Source organism: Scophthalmus maximus, chromosome 8 (assembly GCF_022379125.1).
Source record: "Scophthalmus maximus strain ysfricsl-2021 chromosome 8, ASM2237912v1, whole genome shotgun sequence".
In the NCBI taxonomy this organism is placed as follows: Eukaryota; Metazoa; Chordata; class Actinopteri; order Pleuronectiformes; family Scophthalmidae; genus Scophthalmus; species Scophthalmus maximus.
Window position 1 is genome coordinate 8,283,776 of NC_061522.1, and position 21,168 is coordinate 8,304,943.

The 21,168-nt window shown below is 43.2% G+C and overlaps 2 protein-coding genes across 4 annotated transcripts in view; one reads left to right on the plus strand and one right to left on the minus strand.

Moving 5' to 3' along the window:
- coro2aa (coronin 2Aa) overlaps positions 1–12,036 on the plus strand; it is a 33,070-nt gene extending 21,034 nt beyond the window's left edge. For all 3 annotated transcript variants that reach the window (XM_035636797.2, XM_035636798.2, XM_035636796.2), the window contains exons 3-12: positions 2,419–2,535; positions 3,326–3,475; positions 3,661–3,840; positions 4,362–4,478; positions 6,087–6,191; positions 6,291–6,387; positions 7,149–7,261; positions 7,372–7,462; positions 7,588–7,847; positions 8,185–12,036. In XM_035636797.2, coding sequence (XP_035492690.1) covers positions 2,419–2,535; positions 3,326–3,475; positions 3,661–3,840; positions 4,362–4,478; positions 6,087–6,191; positions 6,291–6,387; positions 7,149–7,261; positions 7,372–7,462; positions 7,588–7,847; positions 8,185–8,322 — 1,368 coding nt within the window. In that variant the 3' untranslated portion in view covers positions 8,323–12,036. The remainder of the gene's footprint in view (positions 1–2,418; positions 2,536–3,325; positions 3,476–3,660; positions 3,841–4,361; positions 4,479–6,086; positions 6,192–6,290; positions 6,388–7,148; positions 7,262–7,371; positions 7,463–7,587; positions 7,848–8,184) is intronic.
- Positions 12,037–13,457: 1,421 nt separating this feature from the next.
- anp32b (acidic (leucine-rich) nuclear phosphoprotein 32 family, member B) lies at positions 13,458–20,160 on the minus strand. The gene is made up of 7 exons (XM_035636803.2): positions 19,852–20,160; positions 17,017–17,166; positions 16,800–16,922; positions 15,887–16,079; positions 15,503–15,606; positions 15,350–15,416; positions 13,458–14,139 (listed from the first exon to the last, which is right to left on the minus strand). Exons 1-7 carry the CDS (start codon positions 19,903–19,905, stop codon positions 14,057–14,059), a joined length of 774 nt encoding a protein of 257 aa, XP_035492696.2. The 5' UTR covers positions 19,906–20,160; the 3' UTR covers positions 13,458–14,056.
- Positions 20,161–21,168: the final 1,008 nt, after the last annotated feature.

Sequence of the window (21,168 nt, forward strand, 5' to 3'; positions counted from 1 at the left end):
TGCCTGGAAAACCCCCGGCAGCTCATCCACTACATATAACCTAAACATCACACCTATCTCCCTTACCCACCTCAACTTCAGCATGATTCATCGGACACTTTTCCAGACATTATTTACACATATTATCACATCAACTGTGTTATCAGTGGCAATACTGAATCTCTCAATTGAACCCAGCCAGACCCCTGCACCCATGTGCCGGTTGAATTCATGGTCCCTCATATGTCTTCAGTCTGCAGTGATTCACGAAGCCGAACACCTCTCCCACCTTTCTCCCTCTCCCCGTCCGTCTCCGCCTTTTTTAAATCTTCCCTGTGAGTAATCACCGCCCTCCTGGCGTGGGCGAGAATTGCATATGTGCTCAGGAATGACATAACTCATGTTTTGACCCTCTCCGCCTCCTCTCCTCTGTCTCGGGGTGGTGAAACTTCAGCACCACCGACCCCCTCCACCGCTTTCAAATCCCACCTGTGTGTGTGTGTGTCTGGTGTGTCTGGTGTGTGTGTGTGTGTGTGTGTGTGTGTGTGTGTGTGTGTGTGTCTGGTGTTTGTGTGTGTGTGTGTCTGTGTGTCTGTGTGTGTGCGCGTGTGTGTGTGTGTGTGTGTGTGTCTGTGTGTCTGTGTGTGTGTGTGTGTGTGTGTGTGTGTGTGTGTGTGTGCTCTAACAGATAAGCTATCGTTCCGTGCAGAACGCTCATGAACGTAAGAAAAGAAGTACCATGTTCTCTTTACCTGTGCATGTGTTAGGTTAGCTGGAAGCACCGAGAGCGGTTGCATCATCCCCCTCTTCCAAACACGCCTCATATACCTGCACAGTAATGTAGCCCGCAGGTGTGTTTGTCAGTTGGAAGAAGGTTCTGTTCGTACAAACAGCGTAATTAGCGGTCTTGTTGGGGCAGAAAATCTTCTCTAAGACTCAATGACTTTTCCCTAGAAAACAGATCTTTGAATACCAGGGCGTGTGTCACAAGCGTGTGTCATGGAGGGTTTTAGTGGTTGCCAGATTCGACTGCTGTCCTAACCTGCACAGATCGACCTGTCTTGTGTAAGCTCCGGGGGGTTGCAGAGTTACTGGCATAACACATCAGAATCCAAGATTCATTGTGGGCAATGAAGGAGGAACTCAGTTAGTTATCCAAAACTTATCTCTGGTTCTGCTGCATTTATTTAGATTTTTGGAACTGTCCATTGTGAGCCCAACAATGTTAAAGGGGTGCAGTGCTAAATTAGTGGTGGACACCTTTAACAATAGATTAAACGATTGCAATGTGAAAGGTGTTATTTGTAGATATAATTTTCCTGCAATTTGCCTTTCATTTGAGCTCATTGTTTTAGTTTCACAGCTTGACTGTGTTGGTTCAGTCTCACTGCTTTCATCGGCTCAGTTTTCCAGTCATTTTCATTGACGAAGCACAGATCAGCTCACTATGCAATATTTGCCAAACGGCAAACAAGACTACTAATCCCCCAACTAGCTGGTGAACGTAGCAGCTCATCAGCTGGCCAGTAACATGACCTTGACCTTATTAGGGGATAATATCTCAGCGATGTGTCTACGACTTGCTCTGCTGCTCCCCAAGTGGCCAGACGTTCCATTAATGCTGCTTTAAGTTTCAATGTCAGACTGCAGCCTTCTCTCTCTCTCTTCATTGTCAGGGCTACATTCAGAGCTCTCGTGTTTGCAGCTGTGGCTGCTTGGATTGAACTGCAAAACAAAAAAAAAAACCTCTGAAATTACAGACACTAGTCACATAAAATGACTTTAACGACATGAGCGTAGAAGACATTCAGAGGTCTCTGAAGTTCTTCAGACATCAAATTTAAACTGTTTGCTAAATTATTTTAGTTTTTCATTCCTCTCCCTACTTCTCCCACATCGCTATGCAGCTGTTTAAGCCAGGATCTCTAGAAAATCAGACTTTTTTTTTTTTAATTTCAAGAGACGTCCCTGTTAAATATCCGCTGATATGAAATGAAGGCCTTGTCCCAATTAAATTCATGCCTCAAACTCCAAAGTTAACTCCTTTATTTTTAATGTTTGAACTTTACTTTAAGTTGTTTTCCTTAATTCCTGTAAAGGTTGTTGTTTAGAAATAAACGTTGTTTTTTTAAATCACAGAGTAGAAATACCCATAGTACTCAATTAAAGAAATGTCAGTTTTACAGCTGCCATGTGACATAACCATAATTGAAAGTAAGAAGCAAAACACAATAAAGAATACAAGTAATTGAAATAAGATCATTAAAAACCCAAGAAAAGAGACTGAACTAAAAGTAGCACCATAAAACTATGAACTTTCTAAATGTACACTGCAAAATGAACCATATTGTTGTGGTTTATTAAGTATTCATGAAATGTTCATATGCAGCTTAGGAATACTAACAAGGGGATATTTTTGTGTATTTATTTTTCTATCAGACAGGTAAAGTGGACCCTCACCACCCCAGAGTATCAGGCCACAAAGGAAATGTGTTAGACATCAAGTGGAATCCCTTCAACGACTACTGCATCGCCTCCGCCTCGGAGGACTCCACGGTTTGTACACACACACGCACACACACGCACACATTTTCATAAACGGCTCTCTGGCATGTTATCATTTGCCCTGGAATAGTTTAGTCAGGAGCCATTCCTCAGGTCTGACATGGCAGAGACAAATCTCTGTCGACAGAAAGAGAAAGAAAGAGTCAACAGATTAACGCACACTTTGTAGAACTATTCTTACAGTGTGTCTTGGGGCTACATCATTTATTTTACATATTCACTCGCCCGTAAATCCCTGCATATGACTTCAGAGGTGTTGTGTGCTGAGGGATTTTTTTGTGCATTTGTTAATCTGGTGTCTGTCTGTCTGTCTGACCCTCTGTCTTTCTGTCTTTCTGTGTGTCTGTCCGTCTGTCTGTCTGTCTGACCCTCTGTCTTTCTGTCTGTCTGTCTGTCTGTCTGTCTGTCTGACCCTCTGTCTTTCTGTCTTTCTGTCTGTCTGTCTGTCTGACCCTCTGTCTTTCTGTCTGTCTGACCCTCTGTCTTTCTGTCTGTCTGTCTGTCTGACCCTCTGTCTTTCTGTCTGTCTGACCCTCTGTCTGTCTGTCTTTCTGTCTGTCTGTCTGTCTGACCCTCTGTCTGTCTGTCTTTCTGTCTGTCTGTCTGTCTGACCCTCTGTCTTTCTGTCTGTCTGACCCTCTGTCTGTCTGTCTGTCTGTCTGTCTTTCTGTCTGTCTGTCTGTCTGATCCTCTGTCTTTCTGTCTGTCTGACCCTCTGTCTGTCTGTCTTTCTGTCTGTCTGTCTGTCTGTCTGACCCTCTGTCTTTCTGTCTGTCTGCAGGTGAAGGTGTGGGAAATCCCTCCTCGTGGTCTGCTGAAGAACCTGACTGTACCGTTGAAGGAGCTTCAGGGTCACAGTCGCAGAGTGAGCCTCATCGAGTGGCACCCGACTGCCAACAGCATCCTCTTCAGCACAGGCTACGACTACCAGGTAACGTATAAACGTTCACACTAACCCAAACTTGCTGACATTTGTAACCGTTTCGACCTTGTGTTGAGTGGTATTGATCTCAGATTTAAGTTCCCATCCGACTGACCGTTGATAGTTGATTTTCTATCTCTCTCTCTCTCTCTCTCTCTCTCTCTCTGCCCTGTCTGCCTCCTCCACACGTCCAGATAATGATCTGGAACCTGGACTGTCCAGAGCAGGTGATCAAGAACCCCGTGCGGACCATCAGCCACCACACAGACGTGATCCTCTCCATGTCCTTCAACACGGACTGCAGCCTGCTCGCCACCACCTGCAGGGACAGGAAGGTGCGACTGATGGAGCCGCGCTCAGGAAACCTGCTGCGGGTAATGCTCAGTGTGTGTTGTTTGGGTCTTTGCCTGGATTATATTGTTCTGGTAACGCTACCTCAGTGTTAACTAACCTAATATTATCACTATTATCACTGACAAAGATTAGTTGAATACTGAGTTCATCGAAATCAATGAAATCCCAAAACCACGAGCCTCAGTTGTGGTGTACACTTGTACGACAGCCAGTATTGCATAAGTGGAACTTCCCTGTTACATTTCCTCCTCCCAGCCAGGGCAGCCAGGCACTCGTCCGGCACCACACAGCCAAAACTGACACCTCTGGCCCTGGACTGGCCCTCAGCATAACTCCGCAGACCTCTGGGTCACAAGCCAGCGACTCACACACTGTACATTAGCCTGCACTCGCTCCCCTTCGCCTGCCAAACGAGCACACGTGGCCATATCAGAAAACGTTTCAACACCGTGCTATCAGTATTCATGTTTTGAAAGCTATTATTCTCAGCAGTGTGCTTTATGCTTGCTTCAGAGTATGTGGGGGGTTGTGTTCCCTGCAGGAAGCCAACTGCAAGACGCACAAAGCCAGCAAGGTGTTGATCCTGGGTAACCTGAAGATGCTCCTCACATCAGGCATTTCCCGCTGGAACGAACGACAGATAGCTCTGTGGGATCCGGTAAGAGCAACTGCAGAGCGGCTTGCAGCGATACAGGAAGTTTGGGGTTTTTTTGGGGACAAAATGACTTAATCTCTCTCTAAAGCTCCACTTACTGGCTTTTTTATAAAGGCTTTCAGCTGCATTTCACAGTCTTAATCAGCGAATGGAGCTGGATCAAGTGTCGTCACCCTGCATCAGTTGTAAACGGGAGACTGAAGTTCAGGTGACAGGATGACACCTGAGCTGCATCTCGGGGTCCGTGTCCATTCACTGACGAAGGCCATGAGAGGCACATGAACAGTGTGAAAGCAAGAGACTGGATCTTTGAGTTTAGATCATTTTGTCACACATACTGTTCTCATGCTGAGCATGTTGTTGTGGTGACTTAATGTTATCAATCTGAAAATAATCTGAAAAGCAAACACTACTATATACACGATACTCCCTGCATTCTTGTGCTTTACCTATGAAGTTGGTAAAACCCCTTGAAGTTGTTTTATTCTTTTCTACAGTACATATTATGAATAATATGCCCTCAGCATGAGAGAGTCTGGATATCAGGAAAAAAAGACATAAACACTCAGTGTTGATGAGATGGTTTGGAAAAAGATGGATGTTTTGGACATAAAAGAAACATAAGCAGCTCATCTTTTCATCTGGTCTGCTCCTCATGAGTGAATCGGACACTTTGCACAAAAACAAAATGAAAACATTTAGTAGGTACAAACGATTCCCATCCTGTCCTGTTGTATGATGTTCAGTGGTGCAAAGTCCATTTCATGCAACCTTATACTTCTACTTCACTACAGTTTTTTAACTCCTGTTTTTTCAGAATTTTCAGCTGTAAGTTCAATTTACTTTTCAAATTAAAACAATACATCGATATTGCACAAGCTTATAAAATACAATGCATTGGTATCTACCAATTCAGTCTGTCCAAAGCGGATTGGTTTGTGACCTTAACAATAACAGAATGAGGTTTAATATATCACAAAAAGGGGGGAAAAATTGTACTGACCAATATTTGTGCAGAGCAAGTAGCTTTCTGTTTCTGTCACAATGTATATTTAGCTAATAATGTTTTTGTACTTTTAAATATGTAAATGCTGAATGCAGAATCTTAACTTGTAGCGGAGTACTTAAAATTGTTGGATAAGTATTTTTACTTGAGTAAAGGATCTGAATACTCATTCAACAACTGGTGATCTTATCTTACACTCCCCTCCTCCCCACACAACACAAAGTCTGACGCACAACTCTGCCATCTAGTGGACAAATCAGTGCACAAGCCAAACCGCCACATCACTTCACCGGAACATGACTTCACTGAGCCTGTGTCAAAGTGGAGCCAAAGTTATTTTCTTTTGGATTCATGTCAGTCCCGAGTTCCCTGATCTTACTTTTAGTTTATGGCTGCGTGGTTGTAGCAGGCTGCTATGTTGTGGTCTGTATGAGTGTGTCGTGGGTGGAGGATTATGGTCAAAGCATGGATTAGGGATTGAGCACTCAGTATTTTTAATTCAGCGCTGGAGAGTGCTCCTTATGCAGACATGGATTTAAATGATAGGAGTGTGTTGATATCATGCTGCTGGTGCTTCAGTTGTTGATCTTTGTGTGTGTTTGTAGGACGATCTGTCTGTGCCTTTGTTCGTAGAGAACGTGGATGGTTCGTCGGGGGTCCTCTTTCCTTTCTATGACCCTGACACACACGTGCTCTACCTTGCCGGGAAGGTGGGTCTCTAAAAGCAGCCGGAGGCCGTCCAGACATTCATACACACAAATACTTTGAATATCATTGGTATGAACATTTTCTCCTACGTGTCTTGTCAGGGTGACGGGAATATCAGGTACTACGAGATCAGCTCAGAAAAACCGTACTTCCACTTCCTAACAGAGTACCGCTCACACTTACCTCAGAAAGGAATGGGTGAGGACAGCACACAGAAACACACACACACACACACACACACAATTGTATAATCTCAGAACGTCTGAAAAATATCACACACACAAACACACACAGCTGCCTATTAACTTTTAAATACCAGAGGCATCAGTGATCAAACTTAACTCTGTTAAAGCCTAATGATGTCTGTTTGGAAACTCCGCCCGCCTTCTGGCTCCGCTGACCCTCTTGCACCTGTAAGCAAAGTTGTTGTGCAAATAACCTCAGCACATTTGAATAGCCAAGCAGGGGATAAAAGGCGAGATCACGTGAACTTATGCAGCACGAGGCGCAGCACGTAAACAGACAGACATCATGCAAAGTTTTGAACTCAAAGTTTGCAAGTGTGTGGTGATATTAGAATAGAGACAAGGAAAGTGTGTGATATTCAGTTAAATGTACTGTATTCGGGAGCTAATCACTATGTAGAGCTTCCGTGGAATACATTAGACCCTTGTGTTTTCTGTCATTGTGGCCATTTAAAAAGATGAATGAAGATGAATATTCATTGCAAAGGGTCTAACCAGTAAAAATAGTCCCATTTGTTTTATTGTAGGTCTGTGTTAAAGGGTTAAAGAGCTTTACTTGTGCTCAGGCTGGGTGGCAACCCCATAGACTGTATGTTAAAAAAAATGCACGTAGACACCGGGGCCGAAAGCAGCGACTGTGACACCACAGATGCTGCATGACAACAGTTGTTCTGCAGAAAGTGTTAGTGAGTCTGCTCGTGTGTTCTCCCGCAGGTGTGATGCCAAAGAGGGGCCTGGACGTGAGCTCCTGTGAGGTGTTCAGGTTCTACAAACTGGTGACAATCAAGAGTGTCATCGAGCCATTGTCCATGATTGTACCCCGCAGGGTAAGAGTACACATGGATCCACAGACACCTGGGCATCACTTTGTAATTTCATACATCTCGGAAAGCTACTTCTGTGTCGGTGTGCGAACGTCGCGTCTCTGTGTTTCCAGTCAGAGTCGTACCAGGAAGACATCTATCCGATGACAGCTGGTAACAAGCCCGCCATGGCCGCAGACGAGTGGCTCAGTGGCATCGACAAAGGTCCGAGAAGATTTTTGCTTTTGCGTGCAGTGTGCACTTGTGTACTTGTGTGTATCGATGTGTCTGTACAGGTCTTCCAGACCACGCCGCTCCCCTTCCTCCCGGTCACTCTCGTTGTCTTCCAGGCCCAGTGTTGATGTCTCTGAAGCCCGGAAGTCAAGTAGCAGAGTCGCACTCGGAGATGAGCAAAGGGCTGGGAAATTCACTGGAAACCCGCAGGTCTCAGAGCAGACCAGGCATGCTGCCGCTGTCGTACATTCAGGACCAACTGGGAACCAAGGACGGCAAAGAGGACAACGGCCTCGCAGACGACGACAGGTGTCGCCTGCCCGTCAGCAACGGAGGAGACCTTCCACTTTGCTCTCCTCCCAGGACGGAGAACGAGGTACTGAATGCTTTTGGCGTCGCTACATGTCAGCGCTATCTTTTCAATTATTATTATTTTTTTCTTATTTCTATTTCTTTTTAATGGATGGCAACTTGGGTGGGTTGGTCTCCCACAGGCTACAATATTTCAACTATTCATGGTCCCCACAAGATAGATCCAAATTAGTTTGGTGAACCCCACGTTATTCCTCTGAAAAATTCACACGTGTGGTTTTGAGAGAAATGCCTCAGGACAACTGCTTGTCTCCCCGCTCTCCTGTGTAAAAAAACAACAACAACAACAACAACAACAACAAGAACTCCCTTAATATGCTGTTTATGTGTTTTGTCCATAGTTGCTTCTCAAGTTCCACAAGCAGCAGGAGGAAATCCGACGGCTGAGGGAGCTCCTCAACCAGAGGGATGTGCGCGTCACACAGCTGGAGCTGGAGATTAAGAACATCAAAAACTCCCAGCCTCAGGGCTCACTTTAAGATCGTGCCCGACCCGCAGAGTCACCTTCACCTCCTCACGGGACACATGCATTACTATATAAACGTACTCACCCTACTTTGACAAGCACCACACTCGCTGCAGGGGCTTTTTCCTCTGATCGAGCCCCCGCACTCACTGCACACGGGCGGGGAACTAAACCGCGACTTTGTCTTCGCAATCTGTCATTTTGTCAATTCTACACAGGGTGCACATGTTCTTGTACATACACTTTAACACTTTTGTCTTACCCGGCTGACACACCTTTTGAAAAACTCTTTGCACCTTTTGACCTTTCCCCTGTTTCTTTTGTACGCTCCACGGCTATGCAAGTTAACTGTACGTTTTTAGCTTTTTTTATGCTCTTTGTAGCTGAGAGATGAAAAGGATGTTTGTGCCTGTCTTGACTGAATGATGTGGCCGTCTGCGTGTAGTGTGAAAGTTGTTGCAGGGCAGGAGCAGACGTCCTGTGTGATTGTAATGATAACGCTGAATTTATTTTCTATGCTTGGTGATTGTCGTTTTTTGTTTTTTTTTTCCATTATGAAAACTACTGTTAAATGGCGATGGCTCTGGTTTTTAACGTACAGTTGGGGTCCTTGACTTTTTGGATTCCACTGTACAGTATGTGTGCTTGAATGAGAGTGAGCTAAACGAATCTTCCTTTCCGTTAAGCTGCACATTTGCTTAATTTTCTTTTAAATTTTTCGGATGACTGGAACATTTGTGGAAAATCCATGTTTCACAGCAGCTATTGTGTAAGCCAATTCTGTAACTGATGCCATGTAGCAGTTTTGACCTTAATTTTTTGATATTTATTTTAAAATACAGTCAACGACAAAAAGCAATTTTAATCGCCGTACTTGAATTCACGTTTGTAATTTTGGAATAATGCAGCACCTAGTGTGAGTGTTTAGAGGCTGCTTGCTTTTTTCCCTGATGTGAACTCACTGTGAGGAAACAGTTTTAAAAGCCATTAGAAAGAACTGCTCCACTTCTGAGCTTGTGTTCCACTGATGTAGCTTCTGGTTTTCAATGTATTTTCACATAGAATCACTTTTAATTGCTCGTTGTAAGACAATGATGTGATACTGGGGTTTTCTGTTCATGTTTGAACGTGATCTACTACAGCACTCGACTGCGGATTAACTCACAACTCGGATGAGGCTGTGATATTAGGAGATGATACACACTCCTCACAGACTGAGTCAGATGGTTTTTCATACCATATATGTGGTACGATGCTGGACACTCATGTCTCGCTCAGGATAAAGGGCATCGTCAGGTGAAAACTTTGACTTTCCCAAATATGGTTTCTGACCAGACTAACGACATTCCCGTCAGCCTCAGGTGGTCTGTTTAGCAGTCATTTTCTATTATTGGCATTCTAATATGCTAATGCAACACTGTAAACATGGTGAACATTAAAACCTGTAAAAACATACAAGTGTCACTGTGATTGTGTTAGCATGCTGGTGCCACATGTACTGGTCAAATTCGACACCGATCTCGGAAACCGCCTTTTGACAAAACAAAATCTCCACTCAAGATCCACCTGATCGTATGTTCTGGAGCTTTCAGTGGTCTTCATCGGCAGAAGAAGTTACACAAACGCTGTGGAGATTATTGGAGGTTGCGAAGGATCCACTCGGGCTCCATTTTTTTTGTAGACAAGTAAGTGGATATTGTCCTGTCAAAATAAGGTTTTAAAAAAAAAGCACATATAAGGTTTTCCTTTTGAAGATGCGCAGAGATTCCCAGTATGATATTTTAGCTTTGGAAGAAAACCCTCTGTGAGAAAGTATATGGAATTTGTTTGAGGCTAGTGGAACAGAAGTGAACAGACTTACTACATGTGAAAGGGAACTCCAAAATGCTGTGTCTGGTTTTTTAAGTGCTTCGCTTGGTGAACATTGTAAAACAACCACAACAACAGGCCTAAATAACTTTTTAAATGTACACAACATTTTACACTGAGCATTTTGTAACAAGTTTTCCGTCAAGGAACTCCTGCATTGTGTTCATAGTCTCTGCCACGGTGTGGTCGGACCAGTTTCTCACATTTGCTGCTCTCAGAAGTGAGGCAGTTGATTTTTTTGGACCTGCCCCCCCCCCCCACAAGAAAACATTCCCCTTTTCCTCCCACCAACTTGTTGAGAGAGACAATATGCTGATGGACGTGTAAATTTGCGTAGATGTCACTGAAACGCTTGCACATATAAGGTAACGCGAACAATGTAGCCGTTAATAGATCCTGAGATAACCAGTCCGATATGATGATGCATGCCTGCAGTCGGAGGCACAAGCACCATAACGATATTTCTACAGTTTTACTTGTGAAAAACAAAGAAAAAGTAACACCTGGAAACTGCCACACCAACCCACAAACAAACAAACAAACACCGCCGCGCTGGTTTCAATGCAGTTGTTATCCGTGACCTTTTCACCCCTGTCGGGACAGTTCGAGCACAGCGTTCGTCCCCGGCCTGCTTTTGCGCCGCAGCAGCAGCAGCAGCCAGCCGAGGGGGAATTCTAACCGCCGCTGCTGCTGTTGTTGGCGGACAAGTTTCAACACATTCCCACCACAAGCTGCTGCATTTACACGTGGTCAGTGGACTGGTTGGGCTGTTTGTTCACATTTTAACAGTTTTTTTTTTTAGATAACAGGTTTCACTTAGACGTCGCTTCTTTTCTGTCAGAGAACCATTTCAGACGGGTGAAATCATATCCACGTTTCCCATAGACTTTATTCAAACAGTTTTTTTGTATGTGTCCCAAAATTGTGCAGTTAGATAACAATCATTGATATTCTTAGGGAATCCGGTGCTTGAGGCAGTATTTACCACAAATAAATTCTCAGCCTGTAAGAAATACAGAATATCACAAGCTGTCATTTCTGAACTGCCTTCAGCACCGTTTCACAGTGACTGAATTGTCAAAAGAGAGAAATCTGCCCCATTTCACTCACACCTCAAGTTTATTCTCAACATTTCGACTTTATTGAGTCACCAAACCAATAAGAATGTTAATGGGAGATGAATCATGGGAGAAATCGCACTGATTGCAAGCTACTGTCTTTCATTGGGACAAAAAATTGATCACCTCACTGCCAACTACATCAACGATACCCACTCCTATCCTTTAATTCTTTTTGTGTATTATTATCATCATTATTATTTGAACTAGTGCTATTAGCAATGCAGACGTCATGGATTAGTGAGTGTATTTTTTTCTTCATTTTCCAAAGGCACCAAGGTTTATGAATGAATCAGCACAGTGTTGTGGTGTAGTGAGGATTGCTTTGCCTTACAGAACATTTTGAAAGTTCAGTGCTGCAAATGAGCATCATTGTGTTGCCCCGTTATGAATGTGGCCAATACCAAGACCTCAAAGAATAACCTCTTAAAAAAAAACTAAATTAGAAAAAATGTATGAATTCATGCAACTCTAGCGTTCACCATCTGAAATTAGTCGATTTATTAAACCATTTCATTCGAGGATTGTTGCCGGGTTCATATGAGCCGCACTGTGCCTGACTCAAGATGCTTTGTGAAATGCAATTATTGTCTTTATTGTCTTTAAAATTGTCTGTACAATGTAGTTAGTGAGAACGGAAAAATATTTCACCCCATTTTAATATTGTTTTTAAAACATGTAAAATATATATATATAATAATAATCACATGAAGTATCATTAAACTTTTCTGGGAAATCCATCTGTCTGTTGACCTTCTCTGATAGAGCAGACCATAGACCACCTACAAAAATAAATGAATTAAAAAAACATTTTGCTCAATTGCACCAACCTCAATATTTGAGCGGAGTCTGAGTAGTTTCCTCAGTAAACTGTTGGAGTGGAAACAAACATTTATAACTGTACATGATTGTCTGACTCGTATTTAGATTTTACAGTAAAAATGAGTTCAACATGAACCAGCAGCCATACAGTTCTTCACAAACAGAGTAATACTCTTTAGTGTAGTTGCCATTTCCGGGTTTTGCAGAGGCGTTGCAGACCGGTGCTTGGAATTTTGGAGTTATATTGAAAAACGACATTTCGCCTTCACCTTTCGTGGGGGAAACTCTTGGAATGGCTAAACATTCTGTCAAGTCCCTCTGAAAAACAATACTCACATGCTTGTTTGTGCATTTAGTTATTGGTCGTTCAAAAAGTTAAGCAATGGGGTCATGCTATGGACAAAATGTGGAATCCTGGAAAGTGATCCTCATCAGGTATTTATCAAGCCCAAAGAAAAGTTTTGGGAATCTGCAGCGTTCAGTTTTCCTTTTCCATTGTGGCTGTGAGGTGATCCGTTCCTCAGTGTAAAAAAAGAAAACGGGACAAAATCCATTCTTCTCATTCGTTGCAATAATGTATCTGACCTGAGCTAAAGATTCTGCGGTGGTTATCTTCCAATATTAGTATTTTTTAAATAATTGTTGCTTTGTATTACTAAATGTGGAAGTCTATTTTTCAAACATACACACTCGATAGAGCAGTACAGTATTAGCGACGGCTGACTTATCAAAAAAACATTTTACATAGACGGTGGATTTTTTTTTCCCCCTCATCAATTCCACTGGACCACTTTTTTTCAGTCATTTGCCGTTCACATATGAATAAGACGGGTCAAGAGGCTACCATGACAGCAGGAACATTTCCAGAACATTCAGGCGAGTAGAGCGCCTACTCGCTCGCCGTGAATCTAGGGGAGATATTCCTGCTGTATTGTCACACAGGCTCACTCTGACATGTTTTTATCAAGGGGAACGGGAGGAAAAGTTTCAGAAAATGTCTGGCGCAACATTTCCCGACATTTGTGTTCTCATACGGCCCCTCCGGAAAAGTTCAGGAACGGTGCAGACTTCAGTACATGTCTAAAAGCAGCTATACAGTACGGAGTATTCTATCAGCAACCACCATAGACTGTGTATAAACAGGAACCACGTGTAAAAAAAAATCAAAACTTATAAGACCAGACACAAAGCCTTTCCTGTGGACTGATATATACGGTCACCTCACCGTGGAGAACACTGGCAGCTTAACAGCAGGGTGGATGATAAACATTAGGTCATTTCATCCTTTTACATTAATTGAGAGATGACAAAAGCAAAGGCGGGAAGAGAGAAAAGCACAAAATGTTAACATTTTATTTACAAAGTTTTTTTTTGTCATACAGAAAGTAAAAATGTAGCTACAACCTTGATTTGTGCAACAGGCGGCCACACTAAAAATCATGGCTCGCTGGTTGCACAGCTGCTATAGCAATAATTTTATTGGGGAAAAAATAAAGGTACAGAAAAAAAATGAGACAAAAATGAGAAATAATAAAAACCCAACAACAAAAAATAATTCATCCAACGAAATATTAAAACCACAGACCCAAACCTAGATACCAGTCCCAAAGTTCTCACACGGGGAATACATAAAGAGGGGTCGACAGTGAAATTGTGGAATGCTGAGCGGTGGGCTGCCTGAGAACCTCGGGGGGCCATGGGGTGAGTGAGGTGGAGGCTGTTGGGTGGCTCTCAGTTCCATTGGGGGAGGAAAAAAAGTGGGGGGCAGCTCCACTCGGCCCACCCATCCGGTACAGTCTTGCCCCGTTAAAAGAGCTCAGCGCTGGGAGGTGGGAGACGTGGATTACAAAGGTGGTGCGAGTTGTATGAGGGTGGATGTTCGGGTTTGTGGAGGAGGAGGAAGGGTAACTCGGTAGGCTTCCGTTTTCAGTTTTGCTCTTAATCGTCGTCTTCATCGTCGTCGTCCTCATCTTCATCCTCTGGGTCTCGCTTTCTCTTCTCACCTTTGTCGGCCTCTGGTTCTGGGGAGCAAGAAGAGAGAAAGGTGTCAAGTCCACAACACTTCTAATGGTACTGCAATTAATTATTCATTTTATTGGACCATTTATACGGATCAATCTGCCAATTCTCTTCTCCTCTTTGGTAGGCTGGAACCAATAAGGTTTTGGCATAAATCATGATCAAAATTGTTATTGCCTGAATTTCAGCCAATTGATGAATCAATTAGTCATTTCAATTCAATCCTCCATCCTAACAAAAAAGTTCTGCACAATTTGGTGAACATTTGGTGAACATTGTAATTTAAAAGTGGGCCTTTACAATAATAATGAACTGTAGACTCAAATCATTATACCAGAGATCCTCTGGTAGGTTCTTGAGGAGTGTGCGCAGTGTTAAAGAATGGCTATCATCATGTTTTGCCGCCCCTACACGTCATAATGTTACACGATTTGGATGCTCAAAATAAACCGCGTCAGATACACGATCGGCCACAGCCTTTAAACCGCCTGCCCTAATTTTGTGTGGTCGTGGCATTGACTCCATGAATATAGCAGCCACAAGTTTCTGGACTCGCCTGCGTAGATGGAGCTTCCTCGATAACCACAACCACCATTAATTAGATCATGTGTTAATCACGCTACCGTACAATCTGAACACACTGCTGTTGTTTAAATTTGCAGCCTATGAAAATGAAAGAAAGAAACATGCTTTTCTGGACCGTTCAGAATTAATAAGCACAAAATAGTAGCTAATAGTTTTTTAAGATTAATAAAAAAGATTTTAGACTTAAATGTAATGGTACGTTTTAACATTTAATATATTTTTGAGTTGGTAAATTGTATGTGATCACCTACTTAAAAAAGTCTCCATTTTCATTTTCACAGTGAAAATCAGTTCTTTCCTATTGACCAAAAACAAACATCGTGCCCCTGCAGTAACCCAGCCTTCGCCATGTGGAGAGTTTGGAGTTGGAGTTTGATAAGAGGCTGAGTGCTGTAGCAGTAGTTTACGGTGAAGAAATTAGTGTTTGGGATTCTCTGGGTTTTAACACATTTTCCTTTTTTTTTTTTTAAATGTTGTTGTTTTCTTTTGGTTTATTTTAGCTTAGAATGATCAGGTCATATCTACAGCTCCTCTTCCAAGGAGTGCACCATGTTGCACCACCATCTTTCTACAGAAGCCCAGCGTGGACAGATCAGGCACTGGCCATCGTATTGTCTCTGTACATACCATCTTCATCTTCATCATCATCATCATCATCGTCATCTACTTCTCCATCCTGACCAATGTCTTCCTCCTTGGTAAAAACAATGAAACAAGTTAAAATGGAGACAACGCATCTGAAATCCAAATAATCCAAATGAGTATTTTTTTGTTCGTTACCTCGTCTTCTCCGCTGACCTCCTCCTCATCCTCATCTTCCTCCTCATCCTCTTCCTCATCAAAGTCCTCCTCCTCTCCATCCTCATCTTCCTCCTCTTCCCCCTCTGCAATAAAAGAACAATCAGTCAACCACAGACACAGTGCGACAAAAGTATACAAATACACATTACATGTTTAAAGTATGACATAATATATATCTTTATCAAAGCAAGTTTAGCACAGGTAGCCGTGCTTTAGTTAAAATATGATTTTATATAATTAGCATTAGTAGCATTGGCAGCAGAACTGTCATATGGAAACCATTTCAGCTGCTCCGGGGTGGAACAGACCCTTCCAAAAAGGAAAACCGTGAGCAGTTTGAGACGGTGAAACGCGACTTCTTACCTTCATCTTCATCATCATCTACCCCGTCTCCGTCCACCTCGCCGTCAGAGTCGGAAGCTTCCCTGTCCCCCCTGTCATAGCCATCCAGGTAGGTGAGCTGGGGCAGCAGCTTGAACACACTCTCTCTGTAGTCATTCAGGTTTGTCACTTCACAGTTGAACAAGTCCAAACTCTTCAGGATACCCAGCTTTTTCTGTTGATTAAATGCAGTAAAGTTAAATGATGACGTATCTTGAGTTGATGGTACTGGATGCGTATGTGTGCATACAGTGAAGTAAGGTTTGTGTGATATGAGCTGTAGGGTTTGTCAACAACGTATGCTGAACTGGTCCCTATATCTTATTAGGACATTGCAGGAATGTTTGACCATCAGTAAACATAACGATTTTTTTTGTATTAATTCCATGATTTATCAGGTACTTAATCCCCTTGATTAGACAAAAACTGAATTTTGCATCTGGTTATTTTATTTAGAAAGTGAAACAGATTTTTCCAAAAAAATTGGAATCTTGTATGACGTGTCTCCTGTACATTTTGTTGATGTCATCTTCCCACAATGATAATATAAAATAAAAAAAACAAACATTTGATAAAGAAGATCCCTAGTGAACGTTTACAAGCAACAACAGCTAGTTTAAATATTAATATCCACATATATAGAAAGCATAGTTCTATGCATGGTTGTTGTATGATGTTTGTTGGTGGTTGGCTTGGTGTAAGTGATGAACTGTGATCGCTTTAATCATATTTGTTACAACACAGCTGTGTGTATCAAAAAAGTTTTTCCAAATGCTCAAAATGCATTAGCATGAGGAGAATTAACAAAAAGCACAATGTCTACAGCAACTAAAGCCAAAGTTCATACATTCTATGTGTGGCAAGTGTTGCCTCCAACAAGGCTGGAAGAGCATACCAAAGGTTCCAATGTGCTGATGTCTTTCAATTTGTTGCCACTCAGGTTTAGATGTGTGAGGTTGGGTAGTTTCTCTGCTAAAACATCAAGGCCACCACTGATTCTGTTGTCACTCAACTCCAGCTGAGGGAAAGATCAGAGAGAAAGATTATTCCATCTGACACTCAACTCAGCTTTTTCATTCAGGTCTGAAGGTAAAACATTATTATTATTTTACCTTTTTGAGTTTTCCTAGTTTAGGCAGGTTGGAGACTGAGATTAAGCCCACGTTTATCAAACTGAGGAACTCCAGGTTGACAAACTCTGCTGTGAGGCCTTCGACTTTTCCTTCATTTGATCGACAGTTGTCAAGGACGAGTTCTTGTACCTGAAGCACAGAAAAGTATAGTCTCATATGAAAAGGCTTATCTCCCTTTATGTTGTATGCATTTTGTGAAACTAGAACTACTTGGATAGTAGTACAAGTTTCACTAATCAATTATAACAATTTCCTCAAATTATTAATAATACAAAATATTCATTCCATGACTCTCAGTAACAGATTGCTGTTCATATTTCCATTTTGCACATACCTTTTTAAATTTTATTTCATTGTAGTTTTCTGTTACTGCCTTTCTCCTTGTACTTACAGTACTTGTTTTTAATCTGATTTATTATGCACCAAAACAAGTTCATTGTATGTAATATATATATATATATATATATATATATATATATATATATATATATATATGCTACTAAGCAATTAACACCTTTCTGAGTCTGACTATCTCTTTCAAATGTTTGCAACAAACAAAACAAAACTCATTCAAGAAAGCAAGGTGTCAAACAGCATTGGGAAACGTTTTTAATAGGGGAGTGTCGTTTGGCAACAATTACTCGGTGCAAAGTGATTAAAGGGTATTTTGTAGTTGCTGTAAAATATAACAAAAAACAAGTGTGAAGGCGGAGTTTGTTTGAGACGGTAAAAGCTAACAACCGGTTGCGCAATTCAGTGTTGGTTTTTTTAAAAACGTTGCAAAAAAAAAAAAAAAAAAAAAAAGTGGTCGTCAAGCGACCGAAGACGCCGATTTCCTCCAGTAAAAGCGCCGGAGTGGCTGCAACGTCTCCGCCTCACATCCCCTCGACTCGTCGGGCTTCCCGTGGCCCGCTGCTCCGATGCAGTCACTAATGACAAATGCAAAGGTTTTCGCGAGCTGCTCGCTACACGCTGGCCGTTGCCCCCTTTCCTCAAACGCTGCCGTGCGGCAGAGGAGCAGCTCCGTCTGCGCCGCCATTAGCCGACGGCAACGGACGGGATTGCGAATGCACCCCTTAGTAAAGACTCGTCTCGTTCTCCTTTCGTTGCGTTAAACCAGCCCTCGTGTGGAGGAAGTGGGATATTCCTCGTCGAGCGAACGGCCGATATTGCCAGTTTGTCACCGCGTCGCTTTTCAGGTCGAAGGAAACGCAGTGAGAGCGGAAATTTAGTCCCAAAAAAAAAAAACAACAACAACCAAAAAAAAACCAAGATGGAGACGGTTCCTCTCTCCCAGAGCTTCGAAGACGACAGAGTGACAACATGGCGATACCCCGAGATGCAGTATGCAGTCCTCCAAGCGCCTCGACGGCGAGAAGGGATGTTTATCAAGTGTAATTGTCGATACTTTGCACATGACTTGAATCAATTTTAACGATGTCGAATTTCTTTTATTTCCTGCACGGAAGTCGCGAGGGGGAAAAAAGGGGCCGAGCGTGGAGTTTTCTCCGCTGCCCACGCGTCGAGCGGATCTCCGCGTCGCTCCGAGCGGGCGGGCTCGGTTCAGCGAAGCCGCCGTGATCGAGCGACGAATCGGGCGTTTTTCAGTTGCAAGCAACAGCCGAGTCGAGCTCGTGTCTGGCGTCTGCGGGAAGACGAGGACCGCTTGTGTGTGGCGGTGTCTCCAGCTGGCTGCCTTCGGCCGGTGCGGCGGGCGAAGGAAGGCAGGAAGGAGGGGGGGGAATATGGCGGGAACACAAACACGAAGTTAGGAGGCTGCTGGTGTGAACGATTCCGACCCAAAACAGACTTCTTTGATACAGTGTGTGATATTTACACCGAGGGGACGTGACACGTCGAACGTGTGTTTCGACGCGCGCTCGAGTCGATCAGCGGCCCCTTCACAAACTTATGGATCCCAGCAGCGGCTCCACCGGCTCTTTAAACCCACTGCGACGAGTCGCCGGCCGCCCGCTGGCGTGGACGTTGACACCAGCGGATGACTCGTGAACCAAGTGTGTGTGTGTGTGTGTTTTGTTGTGGTCGCTGCTGAATGTGTGGCCATTTGGTATCGACGTTAAACGAACTCTTCGGGCGGCGGCGACAACGTCCCTCTCCGTTGGTTGTGCCTCGAAGTTGTGAAGTGAATTTCCAAATGCGGGGGAAAAGAGAGAGCCCCGATTTTTTTTTTTTTTTTTTTTTAGCAAGTTATGCTAGCAGCAAAAACATGGCTTCCCCCGCTGTCTGCTCCCAGATGCGGCGCTCGGCGAACGCCGAACGCGGGCGCAGGATGCAAACGTGCTCATATATACATCGGCGTGGGAAAGGACAGACGAAAGGCAAAGAAAGAAGTTTACTAATCGTGCCAACAACGGTCGAGTCGAGCGGAACAGAGTGTGTGTGTGTGAGTGTGTGTGCGAGTGTGTGTGCGCGCCGCTGACCGAGGAGGCTGCGATTAAACGGTTAAAGGCACTGCGATAATGCCAGCGAGCCGAGGACTCTCCGTCTCAAAGTAATGATCGAATGTAGCTCTCGTCGTCCCCTCGCACACATACGCCCAAGCCCACTCAGTGTGGAGGATTAAAGCTTTTGTTGTGCGACTGTTTTTGTTTTTTTTTCCCCCCTCCGCCCTGATCTAAAGGAGAGAACACAACCTAAAGAGCCCATGTGGTCACCATTACGTTAGCCACACAGGTCAGTCGCAAAGCAACCTTTAAAAAAAATAATTAAAAAGTAGCAAGCTAGCTAACGAGAGGCTACACACACACAACTAAGGGTTGGTTTAAAAAAAAAAAAAAAAAAAGCACGACTCACATCAGACGGTGTCCTGTTCCTGAGCTCCAAGTGGATCCTCTTGTTCATGTCCATCTCGCCCCCGTTGAAAGTTAAACTTTTCCTCCGCTGGCTTCCGGTGGGATCTTCGGTCCACAGGCAGAGATGCCCTAATGGAGGGAGAAATATCGGGCTGGATAATGAACTGAGCCAAACGCCAAGTTAGTCGGAGAGAGGAGAGACAACCATGGAGGGAAACGGGACTCGAAGCACATATGTGCTCAACAGCGCCATCTACGTCCAGAAACGCCCATCGCCCTCGACGGGGCCATTGCAGTCGCAGAACATGACGCTGCTGTGGTGCAATTCATGGCTTTTTTTGTTGTAAGGAAAGTACTGTACTATGTTAGTGAAGTTGAAGACCAGAGCCTTCAGTTGTTGCCTGTCAGCTCGGTGTTATTACATTGAACGAGCTCTGTTGAGCACGTGCACGTTTTTAATGCCATATATATATATATTTATTATTTTAATTTTTTACGAATAAGACGTCGGAGAGAAAAGTCGGTAACAATGTAATTAATCTTCCTCATTTCCATCATTCACCAAGTTTATATAGCTTCAAAAGATCACCACCTTGTTTTGTTATTGTCGCATATATTGTTTGTGGTTAAGAACAATCGTATCACCAAATCCTATTTTGAATATTACTCAAACCTGTTGCCTAATACAGGAACAACATATATTTTATTTTACAAACAGTCCGGAGAAGGAGGACTCTGTAATGACTGAAAATATTCTGTTCAATAAACGGCATAATGCATAAACTATGTTGTAGTGTGTTGATTCATAGAAGCCAGATTTCTTTTTTCTTTTTTTCTTGTCCCCACCATTTGGCCACTCTGCGAGGGGGGGTCTATTTGGTTTGCAGTAAAGAGGGCATTGTGCGTGCATATGGTGGGGTTGGGTACCCCTCCACCCCCAACCCCCTTTACTTCCTGAGACACCAGAGACCTCCAGGAGAAGTTTACCGAGTCTGAGCCCGTGATTTTGCCCAGAGCTATGAATCAACAATGACCTTCTGGGTGTCTGTCAAATTATATATTTATTTTTTAAGGTTAGTAATGTGGTAAAGATGCAACACAAATAGATAGAGTCAAGGTGATAATACTGTACACCTGTCAAGGGCACATTATCCAAACATATTGGGTTTGGGCCCCGTGCACTTTACATATACTGTATAATGTATATTAACTGTTTTAGTACCAGTGTTTGGTAGTTTAGAGAGAACACCAGAAGATGGCACTGTCATATCTGCTTTGGTATCTCAAACTTGAGTTTTACTGTACAACAGCAGAGTGC